The 21,188-nt window shown below is 36.2% G+C and overlaps 2 protein-coding genes across 3 annotated transcripts; one reads left to right on the forward strand and one right to left on the reverse strand.

The window, feature by feature from the left end:
* The first annotated feature begins 700 nt into the window (after positions 1–700).
* On the forward strand, positions 701–7,723 carry LOC145902510 (uncharacterized). 2 transcript variants are annotated; one of them, XM_082990514.1, is made up of 33 exons: positions 702–984; positions 1,345–1,380; positions 1,442–1,522; positions 1,603–1,638; positions 1,711–1,746; positions 1,806–1,832; positions 1,904–1,939; positions 2,214–2,243; positions 2,310–2,336; positions 2,393–2,428; positions 2,530–2,586; positions 3,518–3,565; positions 3,627–3,680; positions 3,732–3,785; positions 3,842–3,895; positions 4,291–4,344; positions 4,560–4,667; positions 4,788–4,841; positions 4,935–4,988; positions 5,055–5,099; positions 5,160–5,213; positions 5,273–5,326; positions 5,725–5,778; positions 5,842–5,913; positions 5,970–6,005; positions 6,094–6,138; positions 6,196–6,228; positions 6,304–6,450; positions 6,502–6,556; positions 6,689–6,877; positions 6,932–7,009; positions 7,068–7,235; positions 7,341–7,723. In XM_082990514.1, exons 1-33 carry the CDS (start codon positions 820–822, stop codon positions 7,478–7,480), a joined length of 2,217 nt encoding a protein of 738 aa, XP_082846640.1. In that variant the 5' UTR covers positions 702–819; the 3' UTR covers positions 7,481–7,723. The 2 variants fall into 2 exon arrangements, with proteins under 2 accessions (XP_082846641.1, XP_082846640.1); XM_082990515.1 differs by lacking the exons at positions 3,732–3,785; positions 3,842–3,895 and having other exon boundaries at positions 701–984.
* LOC145902511 (vitamin D3 receptor B-like) lies at positions 7,368–20,998 on the reverse strand. Its single transcript, XM_082990516.1, has 15 exons — positions 20,802–20,998; positions 20,290–20,386; positions 17,760–17,893; positions 17,485–17,626; positions 16,765–16,888; positions 16,208–16,334; positions 15,678–15,736; positions 15,190–15,263; positions 13,081–13,117; positions 12,849–12,888; positions 12,669–12,793; positions 12,374–12,474; positions 12,174–12,324; positions 10,292–10,438; positions 7,368–9,983 (listed from the first exon to the last, which is right to left on the reverse strand). The coding sequence occupies exons 1-15, from the start codon at positions 20,911–20,913 to the stop codon at positions 9,825–9,827; spliced, it is 1,629 nt and encodes a 542-aa protein (XP_082846642.1). The 5' UTR covers positions 20,914–20,998; the 3' UTR covers positions 7,368–9,824.
* Positions 20,999–21,188: the final 190 nt, after the last annotated feature.

Here is a 21,188-nt window from a genome sequence, read left to right on the forward strand (position 1 = left end):
ATGAAAAGCAAAGTCTTGATTGTTGTTTGCCATATCTCAACTGCACGTACGGCATAACACAAAATAGTCACAAATCAATTACATTTTTTTTATTTCTGTTTGTCTCTTCGGTTATAATTGCGCAATAGTTGGGGTTCGACTACAAGCTCATAGCATAATGTTTCCGGCGTATCTGCATCCGGTTGAGAACTACGCTGGCTTTTACCGCGTACCGGTCATTTTTTATATTAAAAAAATCAAGCGTGGAGCCAGTTAAACAAAACAGACGAAGTTCAAGCTAGTTATTTTGCTTGTGGTAAGAGTCGCATGTCGATTGTTCTACCCCATTCCCTGAAACCAGGGTCAGGCCTGGAATTTGTAAAAAGCAAACTTAGTTATAAAAATGTACTTGTAAAACAAGATTGAATTTAAACACATATATTTTGACACAAAGATTTAGGTCAATAAACTGATACAATGCAGTAATAATCGTATGTTTGTGTTAACACCAGTTTTTTTTTTAAACGTTTACCTTAAATTTGTTTTGAATGTAAAATTTGTCGTACAAGCTAAAATTTGGACGAGACAGTGGGTGGTTACCTCCGCGGTTTGCGGTTGTCTGATATTTGAGAGAAACTCCATAGACCGTGAGGTTTCCGTTATAGTCTATTTATGGTCGAGGAATTTGTGCGGCGAATTTTTTTCTGTCTGGCGGCAAGTTGTCACTTGTCAGTGTTCGGGGATTGCAGTTTGTAGTGCAGGCGTCGCTACCGACTCTGTCCCCACACTGTATAGAAATTGAGAATAATTGTAAGATAAAAGTTTCCTTTGCGCTGCATTATGCGCGCTAAGGTTTATGCACAAGTTTTGGCATTGTTTGTGGCAATTCTATTGCTGACGGAAGTTTCTGTTGCGAAAAAGCGCAAGTCAAGAAATCGAAAATCAAAGGCAATCAGTAATTTGCAAAGAGGTAAACGACAAAGGGAGCCTACGCCATCACCTGAGGTATCCATCTTAGACCAATTCATTAGTAAATATTATGATTACCTATATTGTTTGTAAAAATACGGCTTTACAGATTGAACAACCTATTGAAGCCTCAATAAGAGTAAGGGGCATGATGTCGTGCTGTTACGTTCCACAATAGTTTGGTGTTTGACTTGTTTTTTCACTTTAACGATTACGAAAAGTGTTTTTGTGCTTTTTAAGATGGTTTTGTATGGAACACACCAAAAACGTTTGTTTTTCGGTGTGCGTTTTGAGTGTTTGAACAACTAAAGCCAGTCGTTTTAGTTTGTGAATAAATTATAACCATCTAAAATTTGTAGAAATGTATTAATGTATTTTTAACGATTCTATTTTTAGTGTCCTATTTGCCCAGAAGGCCCGTCAGGACCGCCGGTAATAAATGCTATTGTTTACGTTTTGGCGGCAATGTTTTACTTTAATTCTGCTTGTATAGGGAGAAATTGGAAGACAAGGAGAAAAGGGGGAAAATGGATCACCCGGATTGTCAGGAATACCCGGCATAGACGGCATTGATGTAAGTACATTGCCGACATAAAATCCTATCTAAGTGTGCAGGCATGATTCAAACGAATATTATTTTAAACTTCTTCTAAGGGTGAAGTTGGTACCCCAGGAATTCAAGGACTTCCGGTAAGTTCTACACACCTAATCAATACGAATAACTAACTTTAGTTTCACAACTGATATATGATGTTAACTTAGGGCTCGCAAGGACCTAGAGGACTCCCCGGAATCGAGGTGATTTTTTGTACAGTTTTGAATTTTTATTTGTAATTAAATCATTATTTTGTATTTAGGGTATGCGTGGTGAAGATGGTCCCCAAGTAAGTTGTTTGACATCAGTTTAATGGATAATGCTATTTTACCCCAATCAAACTTTAAATCTATGATCCAGGGTGAAATAGGGCTTCCAGGAGAGGCAGGGACACAGGTAAGTTCAGTTTATCATGAATATAGACTTACACATCGTATTATGCTGTTCGGCCTATTGTCACTAGTTTCTCAGACGAATTGCATCAACACACTTTTCCTTGCTAGTAACTGTTTTTCTGTGCTGGAATAAAACAAACTACACCGATAAGGATATAGAGAGTTATTTGTTTCATTAGTTTTTCGTAAAACTTGAATGACTTTGTATCAATAATTGGGTCGAATGAAAGATACTCTACTAATTAATTAAAAACAATTATTCCTTTTTAATGCAGGGTGAACCAGGAAGGGATTCTATAGTGCCTGTAAGCATAAATGTCTGTTAAATTTTGTTTTTTTGTGCTTATTTTGACGATTTTTTTATTATTAAGGGCCCAAGTGGTGAAAAAGGAGAGAGGGTAAGTATCTGATAGGTATATTTCGCCTATCAAAGCTTAATATGTTGTTTCGTTAGGGCGAACGAGGGTTACCCGGTCCACCAGGAAGTCGGGTAAATTTTTGTAAACACAACATATCGTTATAAATGTTGATAATAAGTGAACGACTTATTCCTTGTCTGTGAAATGTATTTACTTTTTTCATTTCATATAGCTTGATAGTACAGTTGTGGGATCTGGCGATGACGCAACACCTGACTTACCTGGCTTTGTAAGTTATAAACGTGCCAAAATCCAACACTAAATTACACCGCTGTTAAATTGTCGGGCGTCTCAAATTTTACGCTCCACTTGAGACAGAAAGAGCAGTTGCGGCGTTTCTCGCGTGCGAAATTGCATTGCTGGCTGTTTCGCTCTAGTGAACCAAAACTATGGGATTCAAACCATTATTGTAAAATTTGTTTTTCTGCCAACTAGGAAATCGGCCTGTCAGATGAAAAATTGGATATTGGTGTGAGTTTTTTTGGTTTTCATTGTCGAGATTATTCCGAATGTCACTATCGGATAATCAACAATGGTATACTTAATATGATGTTAATTACGATAGGGGTGTAGCAAGACTTACAAACTTACAATATTGAGTTGACACGAAATGCGTAGCCCACCTACATGATATTGAATTTATACATTTCTCGAAAATCAAATATACTGACAAGAGACTACAAAGACTAGAACTCAGAACACGGAATAGTTGCCGTCATTTAAAAGCAAATACCCGGTTGGGTGCGTGCGAAGTTTTACGGGGACAAAGCTCCACGAAAATCGACTACTTTTAATTTTATTATATGTCGCAGATATGATGTAAGGAAAGCTTTTATGTCAGTTAATATGCTTATTTTAATAATTATAGTTTGTTGTGTCGTTTTTTCATTTTAGTTTCATTACAAAAAACGTCTGCACGTACAACAATGTTTTATTTTTCCTTCTACAAACTAAATGTGCATGTTTTTTTTGCAATAAATGATTTAAACAGAATCATTTTTGAAACTATTATTGGTGTACGATTTTGGCACGTTTGTTTGTTGACTATCAAGTTTGGTTAGAGGATATTGTTTATCCATGCATGTCGTTCTAGTTAAGTTACGATACGTAATAACGTACTTGTTTGCGCAAAATAAAACAAGTTACGTATTTTTTTCCAGCGAGGCCCTCGCGGTCCCAGAGGCCCTCCTGGATTTACTGGTCCAAAGGTAATAACAGAAAAAAAGTATACAAAAGGATTACATCGATACATACTTATTTGTTGCTCAGGGGCACAGAGGTTTGAAAGGTGACATGGGTCCTGTTGGCAAACAAGGACCAAAGGTAAGCATTGTAAGTGTTTAACCAGATGGAAAATTAACCAGAAAAATTAAGGGCGATGTTGGACCTGCTGGGGAAGAAGGACCTCAAGGCCCCGGAGGTGAAACGGTACGAAGTATGACTAATGTTGCTTACAATAAATTGTAACGCTGATTTTTCTGAAGGGTCCGCGTGGCTCTCGAGGTTATCCCGGTGAGGATGGAGGAAAAGGCGAGCAGGTAAACTTATAAACAACATAAATACTCGCAAAACTGTTTTTTTGCATTCAAGTAAATTTAAAACTACAGAATCTCGGCAGTCATTATAGGTACGCCCCGTATGTTAGCGACGACGTCTATTTAAGGCTTTGTATAGCATAAAACTTACTAGTAACCAAATTAAGTTGTTATAACTGTGTTACTGATGCGGAATATCCTACACTATACTTTATGCAAGTAATCGTAAAACTGAAATCCGGTTGACAAAAAAATTGATATTCAAGTTATAACCCATCACGTTACTTCAAACGGTTAAACCGTTTTGGTTGAATATTCTGTTATCCCATAGCCCTTAGTGGTGATAAAACCAACGTTTTTGCTTATAACGCCCATTTATAGTATATATTAATATTTAGGGATCTCCTGGTATACCTGGAGAAATGGGAAGACCTGGACCACAAGGATTACAGGTACTGAAATCACCATTGGTAAAATTATGCGTAGTGTATTATGAAACGGTCTTTGATATGAGTGGCCTCGTGAGATTGAAGCCTGTAGCATCATCAGATTTACTAATTGCTGTCATTGTCCGTTTTTTATTGCAATGAAATTGAATTCAAGCCTGTATATTTTCAACATAATTAGAAAGATTCATTGGCTACAAAATTTGCATGTCAAACACCAGGGCGAGGAAGGACCTGCAGGGCCACCAGGCGACAGAGGGGACAGAGGACCACCAGGGGATCGGGGTATTCAAGGGAACCCTGGAGGCCCTGGAGTACCCGGCGAATCTGTAAGTTCGTAAATACCATGTATAATAAAACAAATTAGCATTATGTTTACATTTGGTTGTCAAAAATATATTTGTACGATATTCTGAACATTCAGTACTGATAAACTTTTTTTAACTCAGGGTTTACCAGGAATTGATGGAAATGATGGCCTTCCAGGAATACCAGGAGAACGGGTATGTTACACATTTTGTAACTTGTTTTTTTGTGTGTGTTTCACAAGACTACGTTCAAAACAAATATAATTGGTGTTTATTGCTTGATTTCAGGGATCACCAGGACCTGTTGGTGAAAAAGGAGCCGAAGGAGAGCAAGGCCCAAGTGTGAGCACAATTTTTCTGTTACAAAATTCACTATTGGTTTTGATAAGGTTATAATATTGTGCTCAGGGACCCAAAGGAGACCGAGGAGAAACAGGAAATGACGGAATTCCGGTATGTATTGCTTGGAAAAAAATGTGTTTCACGCTCTTACAATCTGTTTTTTCTTAACAGGGAGAATCTGGTCGACCAGGTGAGACCGGACCACCTGGTATGAAAGGCAAACAGGTACGTAAAGGCACATTGTGTCGATTAGGTTTTTAAATAAATGTCCTTTCTTTGTTAAGGGAGACGGTGGCCCTCAGGGATTACAAGGAATACCAGGAGAACAAGGAAGGCCGGTAACCAATAATTTATAAACCATTTTGAATCGGTGAATTCCAAGCGGTTATGATATGAGATTGATGATAGCTGAGAAGGTCAAGTAAGGCCCCTTCTAGTGGGGAGAATGGCATGCGACAGTATTCACAATTTTGTTTTTGTATTGGGGAACCATAATTCACAACAAATATTAAAACTTACAATCCGCCAAATTTCTAAGCATTCAATTGCAAAGCTGTTCGTGTCAATTATAAATGTCAATTATCCAGCTAACCTCGACCCCAATCGTATTTTGGAAGTTCTCTGTCTTTGTCCAATGTATTCAAATTCAAAGTGCAAATAATTACAAGTATCAACATAATAGCGCATTTTTATATTTCATCGAGTGAGTTCACATTTTTTAATTTGTTATCTTTAGGGTAATGCAGGGCCCTCTGGGGAATCTGGGCCGCCTGGGCTACAAGGAAGCAAGGTAATTAAAATATTTGTGTTGCAACGCTTCATTATATTTAGCTTATACTGATGTTTACTAAAGGGTGAACAGGGGGAATCAGGAATCCAAGGTCGAGTTGGAGAAAGAGGTTTACCCGGTCCTAAAGGACACAAGGTTTTTTGCGAGTGTGATCATTGTTTTGCTGCTCGCTTAATGTCGTTTTGCTTTAGGGTGCCACAGGATCTACCGGTGAAAAGGGACAACCTGTAAGTTCACTACACTGCGAATAAACTATTAAAAGTCTACTGTAATGTTCTTTGCAGTAAATAAAAGAAAAAACGCTTGTTTTTGTAGGGCGAACTGGGACCGGAAGGACCACAAGGACGACTTGGGGAAAAGGTTTGTGTTGTAATATACCAAAAAAATTTAGCGCTAATTTTGTCAAAAATAAATCAGGGTGAAAGTGGAATTCCCGGAGAACGCGGCTCTGTACGTATTTTGAAGTTAAATGTTTTAAATTGTCTATCGTTCTTTACTGTTACATTTGCGCCCTTGGACAATTAGCCTGGAACACCCGGCGAGCACGGACAAAGAGGACCGTCTGGTCCGCCAGGTCCGATTGGTCCTCAAGGACCTAGAGGTCAAATTGGACTAAGAGGACAACAGGGTGAAAGAGGGCCACGGGGACAAATGGGACTGCAAGGACCACCGGTAAAAAATATTTGCCCGAAATGATTCGAATTTAAATTTTTCATTGTGCAGGGTCAAATACCAAGTGATCAAAAAATTTTGGAAATCGTCCGAAGAGTTTTACGTGGTATGTTATCCTTGCAGTCAACAAATAGTTAAAAAAATTTACAATAATGACGTTGTAAAATAATCTCTGTCTGGCTAATTAGACGGCAAGACGTTAATCACCAGCTAAAATTCACATGCTACTTATACTAAGATGAAGCCCGCGGTATCATCAGTAATGTAAGAATAAGAGGAATTCGAACACCGGGTGCGCCTGGGCCACCAGGTCCACTAGGAAGAGATGGGGAAGAAGGAAAACCAGGGAGGCCCGGAAATGACGGCCATCCTGGACTGAGAGGAATGGAAGGGGGAAGGGGAGAACCAGGCCCAAGAGGACAAAAAGGTTGTTTTAAGTCTGGCGTGTTTTTGTTTGCATTTTACCGAATATGTTTTTTAGGAACCAGTGGAGACAAGGGCGACAAAGGAAGTACGGGTATAGGTTTAACGGGCCCCCCAGGCCCCCCGGGATCACGCGGTAAAACCAAATTAAATTGATTGTTACAAACAGAACTAAACTCCTGTTGTGTTTTAAGGTTTGTCAGGTTCGCCAGGGATTGGAAAGGATGGAAGAAATGGTGAACGGGGCGAACCAGGTTTTGCGGGTCCTCCAGGATATCCTGGCCCACAAGGGGCAGTTGGTCCACCAGGATATTGCGATCCTTCAAATTGTGCACCTGTGATACGGCGAAGTGAAGCAAAAGGTAATTCCAATAAATTTCGTCTGTTTTACTTTGATTTGTTATGTAAAAAGATGTATTTTAAGTTCTCTTACACATTTACTTTTTTGATAAAACAATGCATTATAGGTCCAAACAACAAGGGACCTGATCGTGATGAAAACTCGCGTGAAAACGAGGAAGAAATAAACGGTCAGCGGTCAGGCGCCAACAGACGGAGACATAGTGGTCATCGTCAAGCACCAGCATTAAACAACTTAAACTTCTAGAAAGGAAAACGGCCCTTAAAGAACCGTATCGCAAGATGTGCAGAATAATTTCATAATCTAAACTTGAATGTTAGTTGAAGTTTATTCTCATGCAATTTTGTACTTGTCGTTGTTATCGTCGTCGTCAAGCTTATACTTTATTAGTGTACCTTATCGTCGTCTTTATTAGTATTGTTCATTTTTGCGCGCTTTGCTTATTTCAAATGAACTAAAAACAAAATGACAAACAAGAGTTTTTTAGCATTTAGCTGTACTATTTTACCAATTGGTTAATAGGATGTGTTATTTAGGAAATTTAAAATACTTCCGATGATGTTGCGTCTTATGTAGCTTCTCTCCCACCAGTAACATTGTGCGAGTGTAACGAGTGTACATGCTCACACAAAAAGCCGCAAGCAGCAAAAACTTTCGGGCAACGTATTTTTGTGGTGTTATTATCTACATAATAACGTTAGCATTTTAGGGACATTCGCTTAGTTGGTGGGGGAGTTTGTTAAACTCAAATTTTTGAAACACTACAACTAATTTGCTGTGATTCAATTTCGCATTCGAAGGACGATACAATGGATTCGCATAAGAGCTAAACCAGATGTCAGTTAACAATTGGGCTCATAAATGCTTGTTCTTGTGCTGGGCCATAAGCCAAACGCATATGTCAAGTACTTCTTTATTATCCAGGTCATTCGAAGATAAATTCGCTGCATTACCAGAGGGATGTTAGTTGACAAAAAAAAATCGCCAGTTAACAAAAGTTTGAACGCGCGTGACTCGGCCGCCTTACGAGGTAGCGACTTACTTTTTTCACACAAAGATAGATCACAGGCTGGACTTTCCAACGAAAGAAAAATCAAAAAAAAAATTTGCATTAATATTCGAATATGAATATGATATGTTTGCTATGTCATAACCATAAGTAAACATCGATTCCCGCTGAAATTCTTAAAAGTAGATATTCTTTGGTGTCTGTACTATCTAAAAATATTAAACTTTTTCGCGAGAAAAAAAGCGCGCCCTCTCAAATTTGAAGAATATCAACCATAACCCCCATATTTTTCAACGCTCTGCGCTCGCCGCGAAAGGTAACAAAAAAAATTCCCAGTTAACAAAACTTTGGCCGCGTGTAACTCTGCCATCTTATAAGCCAGCGACTTACTTTTTTCACACAAAGATCACAGGCTGAACTTTCCAATAAAAGAAAAATCAAAAAAAAATTTTTTTTTGTTAACTGGCGATTTTTTTTTTGTCAACTAACATCCCTCTGGTGCTGCATTCTATTTGCAAAGCACCGTCGAGTCAAATGATTTATTAACAAGAAGAACAGATAAAAAACAGACAGTTTGTAGCGAAGTTACGCGATCGCCCACGCAGTACAATCTGTTCACAATATTGTTTTACTTTTGTGTAATACTTGTGGCAACTACTGAATGCTCCCTTTGTCGGCTTGGGCTACTGTATTCGCTAGCCGCAACACATGTATATAATAAAAAAACTAACAAAAAAGCTTTAATTGTATCAAAATGAAAATGTTTGTGCTGTTGCAGCTTACAAATGTGCTGTAGTTTTGTTGTTGGTGTATTGAGAACACAACAAACGGAATTATGAACAACTCAGAATAACATTTTCAATTTTATTTACAGGCACCAGAGGTAAGTTTTTGGGACTAAACAGAGAAACTTTACAGCAATACAAAAATTTTTGGAAGGATGGATTCTTAACACAAATGCACATATTAACAGAAGTGAATCTTGGTATTTAACTTGCAGGTGCATATTAAAAAAACTAATAAACCAAATAGCAATTATTGAGCGTTGCACCTATTATTTCGTTTTTATCCTGAAAAAATTTTTTCACACAATCATCAACAAAGTTTGCATCGAAACTGGCTTTACAAGAACCACTGCTTGGTTTTGCAATTAAAAAAGGTGAAGCAGTATAGGTTTTGACAACAATATCACAATTATTGATGTAACTTTAACAAAAAACAAAAGCAAAGAATGCAAAAATAAGAATATTCATTCAGTGTTACAGCACAAGTATAAGGTTTTACCACAAATGTAAAGACAATAAAATATTTTAGTCGAACGGCTGTAAGTAACTGGTTTAAAAAACTTACTTGTTTGGATGTTATAAAATCTCTTAAAACTACTTTCAACTTTAACAAATAAAAACACAATTTTCTATGAAGACAAACTAAGTTCCATGTACAACTAAAAATATTGCAAAATGGATGGATACAAATGTTTTCCACCGATCAAAAATGATGTTTAGTTAGTAACAGCAACCAGTTAAAAGAAAATTTAATTACATGAAAGAAAATCAGGAGGGGAATAGCAGAGTTTGTTTACTAATCATCTCCAGATGCACTGCTATTTACCTCCAATATCAGTGGATTCATTTCATTGCCATTAGAAACTTGCAATGACATTAGATTGGTTGCAAACAGCATGTTGATTGTTCTTAGGATTGGCAGTATCAAAAGGAGCTCAGAGTACATTGTGCGAGCCTGAAAATAATTTCTGATTAAACAACCATGTTTTGGTTTGGATACAGGTAATGTTACGCTGTTTTATGTGGTGCTATTTCAAAATTCTTTACCACTAAAAAGAAGGCATATCTTCAAACAAATAATAATTACACCACATGTTAGAAAACCTCATCACAACCGCATTGATAAGCTGCACTGTCATAAATTATTCAAGGTGGTCTAATGAAACTCGCCCAACAGATTTTACATCAGTTTGATTTAACATATTACAGTATAAACACAACACTTCACATGTTGTCACTACAAGAAAACTATGTTTAACTAACTTGATGCAGTGATTTTGTGCTGTATTCATAAGCATGTAATGTTTTGGCTATGCTGTCTTGAATTTCCTCCACCTTTTCTTGATCCTCCAATCCAGGTCGGTCCGGTGAAAAAAGAACCAATGCCAACAAAAGGCAGATTTCTTCAACCTACAATGAATACTTTTATAACCACATGGATGTGTTAAGTCGATAAAGTAGTTAGTGATTCTCAACCTTTTTTTAAGGTAATAGCCAAATGTGAAACTTCAAGATGATGAAGAGTCTCAAAGAAACTACAAGTTTAAAACACACCTTAATGCAGTGATTCCCAACCTTTTTGTGGTTGCGTACCACTTGGAGGTAAAACAATTTTGATGCATACCACCTAGTGGAGTGTTTAACCTAGGGGATGACGTACCGAACATTTTCGGATCACTTACATTTATTTGAAATTCAAACTATATCCGAAAATTACGGAAATATGCTCGCGAACCACCTGAAATGCTGTCGTGTACCACTAGTTGTACGCGAACCACCGGTTGGGAAAAACTGCCACTAAAATTCTGCGGTGCAAGGTATCAGTATAAGTCTCTGACTTTATAGTTTCAGGTGCACTTTATGTGACAGACTGGTTGCTAAAAACAACATGTTCATGGTGCTGCAGAATGTAATGACAATATCAATACTAGTCAGAGAAACAATTGAACAATGCCACATCGACCATTTCGATTCCATTAACTAATGCAAATGTTTTTAGAATAACTAAATGCAAATGTTTTTAGAATGCCCGTCTAGCAACCATTCAGTGATCTATCCGTAAAGTATTTCTGTGTGAGAAATCTCACAATATGACTGCAACAGCTCATCTTAAACTCAATTTAATCATAATTTTTGTAACTCGTCAAAGGCACTATGTTGACAAAGTAGTTTTAGCTCACTGAAATGGACATGCAGCAGGCCTGCTATGTGCATTGTCATCCACAAAAAAAACACGCAATAAACACCTGGTTTAAAAAGAATGTATAAAAAGCTGTCTTAGAATTGAAAATTTTCGAAGAGTGGTGGCAACATTTGACAAATATTGTAAGGGGGCGTGACCAAAAAAGTTTAAGAACGATTGAACTAAACGACTGCAGCAGTTCAACATGAAAATATGTGCCCAATAGCAAGTTATGGCTGTTCTGTCAATAAAAACATTGATACAAAAAAATAAAAACAGTAGCCACAAAAGGTTGTTGAAATTTGAGTCACATGCCTTGTTCAAATTTGCCAAATCGTACAAAATTTATCAGTGTTTATTGTTTAGGAACATATATTCTATTTCTTTTCCACACAAACAACATAATTTTAAAGACATTATGGTTTAACAGTATTGTTGCTGAACCATGTATATATAACTAATATATGTTTGACCCATATCAGAACCTCGAAACAATTTAAAAGTGCATTTAGAAATGAACTGTTACAGAAGGAATAACTATTCATACAAAATTAGAATCTTACCAGGAATTTAAGTGTACTAAAGCATGGTTACTAATTACTATTAATGAGTGTAACAGGTACCTAATATTAAACATGAAAGGGAGGATACATTCAAACACAGAAATATCACAACATTAAATGGCTGACAATTCAACTTACAAAACAATTAATAAAGGCAGAAAAAAAGTATCACAACCTGGTCCAAGCATGTCAATATATCAAGATCACATGCAGCTTTTACAATTTAGTGTGAAAGCGTTGATCAGTCTAAAATTGCCAACATATGTATGCCTGTAGTAAAATGATCTACTATTACCCAGCTTAAAACAACATTGTGACAATTCTGATGAATCAGTCACATATGAAAAATAATTGTTTGACTTTTTCTATACTCCCCATTTTAACACTTCTCAACACAAACCTGTAGCTTCATTTTTCTCATCCGCACATGTAAGGAGTTATATTTTTCAACAAATTCTTTATTGGCACCTGCTTGTAAGAAATCACTTGGTTTGTATTGAAACTTTTCTGAGGTATATTTGTTTTCATCTGATGCAAATGCAAAATATGACCTAAAAAGCTTTTGTTATGAAATGAATGTTAAAAACAACCATGCCATACCTTAAGACAAGCATTTCAAGGCAACCACCACGTAAAAGAACAATTTGATCAACAATAGAGAGATTTATAAAATCAGGAATGCTTTTGCAAAAATCGATCACCTAAAGAGATAACAAATGCAATACCATGGTATGAAATTTAAAGTGTACTGATAGATGATGATATTATTAGGTGACAAAATTTCACCAATTTTAATAAAGGCTTGGGTCATTCTTGATTCAAAATGCAGACACAAAAAAAGAAATACACTTATAAAAAAAATCTTCAGGCATTCATTAAAGTTTATTTTTTTAACCTTTTTTATCCCCCAGGTCATTATGTCACAAAAATGTTGCAGCAACTGCTTGGATTTTGAATCCTCAACCAAGGAAAGTGAAAAGCCCTGACTTCTTAACAAACCCCGAATGTAATCCAAGGAATCTGACATAAAAAAATGATTCACTTTATTGCAATAACTTAGGATGCAAAATTATACCATCATCGTCTGGAGAAAATATTTGGTCCTCAACCTGTGCCTGGAACATTAGACAATTTTATTGTGATTTGTTTGAATTGCAGTACACATACTTTTTTTAGAGTGGAGATATCAACATACTGATATATGCTGTGGTTGAAAAGCAATAAAAATGAAAACAAGGAATTAAGCAAAATATGCATGTTCTTTCAACAAAAGAATTATGTTGGCGGCCATGTCTTTATCTACTTACTTGTCTTTCTTCCTTTTGTTGTATGTTGGTTGTTTTGCTTAAAACACAGCAAAATTATACTGAAGTTTTCTAATGTAGAAAAAAAGTCATGCTTAAAGTCCTAAATGCTACACTATGTGAACTAGTGATGTTCCCAGTTCCAAATTATAGTTAGTTATTATAGTTAGAATAGTTATCAATCAAATCCGGCCGGATAATTTGGATCCGACAGTTTGTTAACACTGATTCAAGCATGTATTTTACCAGTATGGCAAAAATGTTTGATTGACGAACAGAATGCTATGTTAAGGTTAGCTTATCATGAGTGGAACAAGTCACAGTGGGCATTTATTAACATGGTAGAACGTCACAAAAAACCTTAATAACAAACAAGCGAAAAAACGGCAGTCGGCGAGTATGACAGCTGGGTCCCAAAAACGAGTAATTTGCAAAATGTTTGTCCGTTTTTAGGACAAAAATGCTTTCCCAACTATCCGGTAAACTTAAGGGGAATATCCGGAGCAAGACATCACTAATATGGACAATCTTATGTAGCATTTATGACTTTGGGCATCCTAGCACAGTTGTCTTTTTAGGTGAAGATTAATGGACAGTTTTGAACTATGGCTGATTTAGACTTTGTTACAAAATATTGAGTTGAATTGGCTTTCTTGCACAATATGGCCAAACAATCACGCCCTAATGCATGGGCATCCAACCTGTGACCCACGGGCCAGGTTTAAGGTGGCCAGCGAGACAATTTTTGTAATGGAGTTGGTAATCAAAAGTGTACATATGTGTGAACTTTTATTTGTCAAATTAGCAACTGATTAACATAGCAGTTATGCCGAAAGCCAGAAATGTAGAGCGACATCATCTACAGTTGCAACTTGTTGTGAAAACAAGAACACAAAATTACCATGAGAAATTTTATTTAGGAATTGCGAGCGGCTCCTAGGTCAAACATGTTGGACGCCCCTGACCTAAAATAATCTGAACATCAAAGCAAAATATTTCATGTATGTGTTTTTCTCATTCAATGTGTTTTTTACCTTCGGTGAATCATATTATTCTCAGTTAATTTACTTGGCATATCAAGACGGATAAAAGGTCACCTTTCCCACATGTGCTTACAAAAGGTTTTTCACAGTTGCATTACTTACAGGAAATTTTGCACCTTATTTGGCCAAAGCGACGCATGCGCATTAAAACAAGCGAAACCTAATTGTGTGATGATATAAAAGATCACGAACAATCCGACACGGATTTCTTCACGTGATCACATGAGTCAAAACTTACAGCACTTCAATCACAATTTCAGATTTTTTCGTTTCTGCCGTTTACTATAGTGCAGTGGCGCAACTAGCGAAAATTAAAGAGAGGTGCGGAATTGAAATAACAGTATTTGCGGTCGAGCTTTACAAAATACCAAAGCTTGTGTTTGCTGTAATCGTCGCATAAAACAGATGTTTTGAGGACATGCGTTTGGTAACTAAAACTTTTAGTGTCATATTACACAATCGATTGCTTTTACAGTGGTACTTGTACCATACTTTTCATGCCTCTATCTAAGAATTAAAATAAGTTTATTTTGAATACGCATTAGCCTTCTTATTGGAATGTATGCTGACCCTCGATGCGATTTTGACTGGGTTTACGAATCTACACAAATCATTCGGAAGAAATCGAACTTTTACGCACAAGAATAAGGTTCAGGGTTATCAACAGTAGCATACTGCGGAACTTTTTATGGATAAATTTCATTACTTGGAATGATGATTGTATTTAGAGCACAAAACGAGTCTTTTCTTTACCACCTAATTGTGCAGCTGGAAAATTACATTTTCAGCTGGGAATTCACAACGAATGTGAACTGTCATAAGGCAAGAAGTCCAGGCAAAGTTTTTCTCATAACATAGGACAGAGATATAATGGTGTGCCGAAATAACAGCTTCTCTAGGTGTGCTATCCGTAGACGTCTACATTGAATGTGGCTTATGATACAGTCCGACAACAAGGAGTTTGTTACAAAACACCCCCCTCCCCCTTTGATTTTTTCATTTGCAGGAAAAAATGGATGTGAGGTTACTGTATTCTACCTATGTATTTTTATAATGCTATCCAGTTTACCTGTTTTTAGTGCCTTCTTGACATGTGGTTGAATTTCCATGAAGTGAGCTGAACACATGGTACATGTCTGAAACCTTTAGCATAAAAGTCAAATAAATGAAAATGCTACAATTATCTATACACCATAAAATCAAAAAAACTTGGTTAATCCAGATTTAATTTTTGTTACAAGAATTGGGCAATAAATGTGATAATTGACAGCATACATGCACAATGCAATTAAGAAAGTAACCAACTAAAGTTCTGTAAGATAGTTGTTATTAATAAACAGGTAACTGAAACATGTTTAGTGTATGAATGCACAATTGATAAAATCCTTTGAAATTTGGATTGCGACATTTAAATATAGCAATTATTGTCCAGAATTAACTAAAATTTCCAAAATGTTAGGAAAGACAAATTAAAATCATTTGCACTTCCAATTTTGTCAGAATTGGGAAATTTCTGGATTTAATCGGAGTTCTACTGCATAGTATATTTCTTTGTACCTTATCTTCTTCTGGTGATGTTTGTTTTGATTCACCGGGGTTGGGTTTTTCAAGCTTATCTACATACATTGTAACTATTATACATCCCTGTGGAATGAGATACGTTTAGCTCAAGGTATTTTTGACTTTATGGCCAATATCTAATTGTAGAAACATTTTTGAGCATGTAATCATGAATTAGTCTGCCAAAAATTGGAACAACCGAATTATTTTTTCAGTCCAAATCTAGCAGCTTTGCACAGTCCATTGTTAACATCAACACATAATTTGTTGTTTATGATAAAAAATTTAAAATTGACCTGGATGATATGACAAAGCATGGCAGACTGGGTTAGATTAGACTTTGGACTGAAAAAATAATTCGGTTGTTCCAGTTTTTGGCAGATTTGCCAGTTTCTCAACTGAACTGTACAATCGTTAGACACTTTCTTCAAAAACAAAGGCTATGGCCATATGTTTCTTTTGCATTCAAGTTGACTACTTCAAATACTTTATCTTAAAATACAAATACTTTGGCAACCTCAAGGCACCTTGATCGTCTTTTGTTGTTTTGGCAGAGTTAGTATTGCTGCTAGAAGCTCCTGCTTTTGAAAGGGATGCAACCAGCCATGCCAAAGTGTTTGATGTAGTATGATGTCCACTTGGTGATTTCACTTGCTAGTTTAAAAGACGGTAATTGAAACATTTCTACATCAAACACTGAAAATAATAACTTTTATGAAGAAAACATTGGATGCATTCTTTAATTTCCAACTTTTCCCATGACAATGGTTACATAACTATGTATAAATATTTACTTCCATATTAAATGTAACCACTGCCCTGAAAATAAAGTTGCCACTCTTGTTTGCGAGGAATAAAACAATTATACAAAAGTAAAAATCAAACTACCAAAAAAACAAAATTTGTTATCCAACAAAATGCATAAACATCTGTAATTTACAAAACCTGGGGCACAATAATGCAGTCAATTGTATTACCTCACACATGTAACCACTACTGTGCTTATATAATTAGACCAATTATCACAAAGTTGAACATAACATTTTTGCATTCATCTTGGATCAGTAGTTTTGTACACAATTACCTCTTTTCCCCTGAATGTTTCAAATTCTTTGTAGCCAAAATCATAACTTTCCTGGTGCCCTTTCAAAAGAGTTTCAATAAGCAACTTGTCAGTTTCTGTCATTGCTTGAGGTTGCTCGGAACCACTGTAACACAAGCAAGAAGTTGAGCTGAAACATTGAAAGTCAATAAATTATATCCAACATGGACCCTGTTAACCCATTCAGGGAATCATTCCCCATTTGATCTCAGAAGCAACAGCAAAGTGTTGGGTTTGATACACAATGCTAAAAACTGAACGTTTTCATGCCAACATGGGTGATCAGGAATGAAGTTCATTTTGTAATGGGACATCCCAAACCAAAGGTCTTGTAGTAAATGATTATGTTTTAAACACAGTTTTACAGCATAAAATTACTTTAAAAAAGGCAAGCACTTCCTTAAAAAATTTTAAATATTTTTTCTAAGCTTTTCCAAGTTGTTCAGTCACAGACAACTGCACAATCATGAAATTCTTAAAATCATGAAACTGGTTTGACTGGAGTCCAGAGTATTTTTTAGCAAAACCATTATCTCTTACTGTTGGTAGTTACTTGAAACAAAGTTTATATTAAATTCACATAACAAGCTATGTGCAAATGGCGCAAATTTTTGCTTGCTGCTATGAAATCAACAAAACAAAAAACAAAAATTTATTTTTCAAAAGTTCTACTTCATGCAAATGCAATAAAACAATAGTTACATGGCAACCAATTGTTTCATTCTTTGTTCCTGTTCCACTTTTTTCAACTCTTGTTGCTCTCGTCGTTTTTTTCTGTTGTCCTCAATTAGTTCCCTCTTTTTGTTCACTTCATCATCACTCAATATTAAATGTGCTTTCATTCCTTTACCAAAAGCACAGAATAAATCAATGTGAGTTAAACATTAACAAGTATATATACACGTTCACTTAACTACATATTTAAATGTCTACCTACACTTGGATGCAAAAACTACAATCCAAAAGTCTTAAATTACCTGCACCCAAACAAGCATCCAAACGACAAGCTTGACAATGTCTTCTATTCTTCTTGTTTATTCCACACTTCTTCTCAAATGCACAGGTAAAGTTGGCATTTTTTTTCATTGATCTCCGAAAGAAACCTTTACATCTTATTTAAAAATATTTAAAAAAAATTGGATCAAAGCAATTTTAAACCAATATTAAAGTTTCATGTAGCTAGCTAAAAACTGATAAAATAATGCATGAACTTTTTGCCTTAAATTTAATTGTAAGTTTCTGTTTTTTTTTTTTGCAAGTTAAACCTTGCGAGTTTACTGGTCAGTTACAACCAAATCAATCTGCTTGTATGTGTAGTGATGTAGTAGTATTGACAACCCACACATAAAATTTTGATCACAGGAGTGTAGGCCTTTTTGGTTTAAGAAACCTTGTATAGCAGTGATTTTCAACCGGTGTTCCGTAAAAGATCGCCGAGTGTTCCGCAAGAAGTTTGACGGATTTTCTATGGAACACTGGTCGAAAATCACTTGTATATCATAGTGGGTGTAAATAACTTTTTAATGAAAGTAATCATCCCCTACCACCAGTTTAAATGTTCCATCGTGATTTGCTTCATTTATTGTGATGCAACAATCAGACTCATTTTGTAATGATAAGAATGTAATTGCGTGAACCTGTTGCTGGTTAAGTACAATGCCGCAGTACTTCCAACAATTTGGTGTTCCGCAGGATTATTTTGATAGAAAAAGTGTTGCGTGGCTCAAAAAGGTTGAAAAATACTGGTATAGGGTGTATATAAATTGCAATGTTATTATGATTGTACTTGGACACAATACTAAAAACGTTAAGTCCAGTATTATAGATCACCACACGGCCGTCAATCACCTGACGTTTTAAGCACCATATGCAATTGCGATGCCCATGGGCTCGAGGATCTTCAAATAATCCCCAGTTGCAATCTTTTTGGAAAACTCGCATTTTGCTAATTGCAGTTTTTCAGGCGACAAAACTCGTGCATTTGCATGAAAATGTAATGTTCCACATGGTGTTTTGGCGTTGCTGTGGAGAAAAGCGTTGTTATAGAAGGAAACTGCGTAAGAAGAGTAAATGTTGTTGCTCGTCAAGATGAGTAAATGTTATTGCGTTAAGCTACATTGGTGAGTGCTTTTTGCAATATAGTGGAGCACTCGCAAAAGAACGTGCGTTCAACAAGCATTTGTGTCTTTTTGCCCAAAGGAATTTGCCCATCCCCAAAACAAACTTCCATGGAAACTTGCCGGCAAATAAATTCAGGGAAATTTTAATGGCACTTCCATTAGCTGCCGTTGCATTGACAAAGCATTCCGTACCTGATGTCAGAGAAACACTAACTTCTGCTCCAGTGTTGACCAAAAAATATTCATGTAAAATGCGGTCCCGTCCAAAAACAGTTTTTTGTGAACTAACTGTTGCACTTAAAAGCTCTTCTGGCAAAAGAAAAACTTGTTTGATCGACGTTTCGGTTGTTATACAACAAACCTTCATCAGGATAATGAAGTAAAAACGCCCACACGTCATTATCCTGATGAAGGTTTGTTGTATAACAACCGAAACGTCGATCAAACAAGTTTTTCTTTTGCCAGAAGAGCTTTTAATTACAAATAGTATGCCTGGCAGCCTTAGCAACAAACTAACTGTTGCACCACTTGAAAACGACTGGTCGTAAGTTTTTCAGAAAGGCACTCTGTTGCTGACATTAAACGGCACGGTCACCAAAGCGTTGGTGACAGAAGCAATATCCTTTCTTACTTAATTGTTGTGCAGGTTTTGCCCAAGGTTTTAAAGGAAAGTTGCTGTTTCTTGCCTTCCTGAGTACATCGTCATGTTGTGCCAATTGCCTTGGTTCGACCAATGTCTCTTTTCGGCCATCAACACATCATGTGACCATGAGCTTGATTTTTGGACCTTGTTCAGACTTGACCAGGAAAGTCGCCACTTTTGCTGAAATGTCATTGAACCTTCATACAGTTATATGTATTTTGTGTGACAATTGGTAAACTGTTTGCAACCGATAAAACTTCTCATGAGAAGGCCCACTGTATCTCCAGTGTTGGAAGCCCTGTTCTAGATTAGGCTGAAAACTGTATGGGCCACAAACTGTTCTTTGCATATCTTTTTTGTTTCGGTTTTCCAATCTTATGTCAAATCCAAAACAAAAATAAATTATGCAACCTGGATCCACAATTGGAAAATTTTACGAGATTATTGTAATTTTAAACAGTGCAGCAACAGTGTGGATTGAATATACAATTATAATGTTTTTGTTGCTGCCAGGCATATTGTAATTTAATAGTCCCATTACCCCGAGGAAGCCTTGTTGGATAACAGGCAAAACGTCGGTTAATAAAGTTATGTTTTTATTGCCAGAAGACTATTAAATTGAATATACAATGTGTAAGTTTTGGTTCAAAGCGGATTGCTATATTTTTTAATGGGGAACAAAAATTGACAACAAAAAATAAATAACTATGTAGAGTGTATATATCCTGTCTAAACATAACTCACCCTTCACATGACATGACACCAAAATGCATTCCAGTTGCTTTGTCACTGCAGATAACACATATTTTGATGTTTTGCTTTCCCGCAAGTGTCACAGAACCTGTGACACAAAATGGTGGCACTAATATATAATACATGCCAATACACATCTAAAGAGGAAAGAATTATGTTGCACATAAAAATGAATGAAACTGTGTAAAACTGATGAGATTATGGGTTTTATTAGGACTATATTCGTGTGGTTAATCTATTGCAGTTGGCATTATTTGGTGCAGCGCTTGAATTACTATTTTTATGGATCACCCATTTTAGTTATTGTTAACTATAATTTCTATTTTGTGGGTTGGTTTTAATTTTTGAATTTATCCATGGAAGAATTAGTATAACTACTGCATGACTTTTGTATTTTCTGCTGGGTACTATGCAGACATGTCTTGCACAGAAAATAAAATATACAAACCACACAAGTGATCAATAACACAAACCAGTAAACCAAAACAATAAATTACACAAACCTTTTGCATTACAAGTAGGTGAAGTAACACCACTACTTTGTTGTTCTTTTTCAAAATCTTTGAAAAGAGAAGTCTTTTGTGAGCAAGTTTGTGGTTGTCTGCTTGACATCATGTATTGAATTTTTATGCAAATTAACTTAGCTCTAAAGTGTAATTAATTGTGAGAAGTAGACTATGTACACGTCAGACTTGGTCGGTTTGACTAAAATCCTGACTGCCTGAGTGCCCGAAGCCTGACTCGCCTGACATCAACAGCAGTGTTTCCAAAAATATTTTCAGGGAAAGTAGCCTGATTGCCTCAAAGTCCATAGAAATCTATGACTCTGGATTGCCTGACTTTCGTGATTGTGTGTTGGAGTAGTCACGAAAGTCGGGAAATTTTAATAC

Source organism: Ascidia mentula, chromosome 5 (assembly GCF_947561715.1).
Source record: "Ascidia mentula chromosome 5, kaAscMent1.1, whole genome shotgun sequence".
Lineage (NCBI taxonomy): Eukaryota > Metazoa > Chordata > Ascidiacea > Phlebobranchia > Ascidiidae > Ascidia > Ascidia mentula.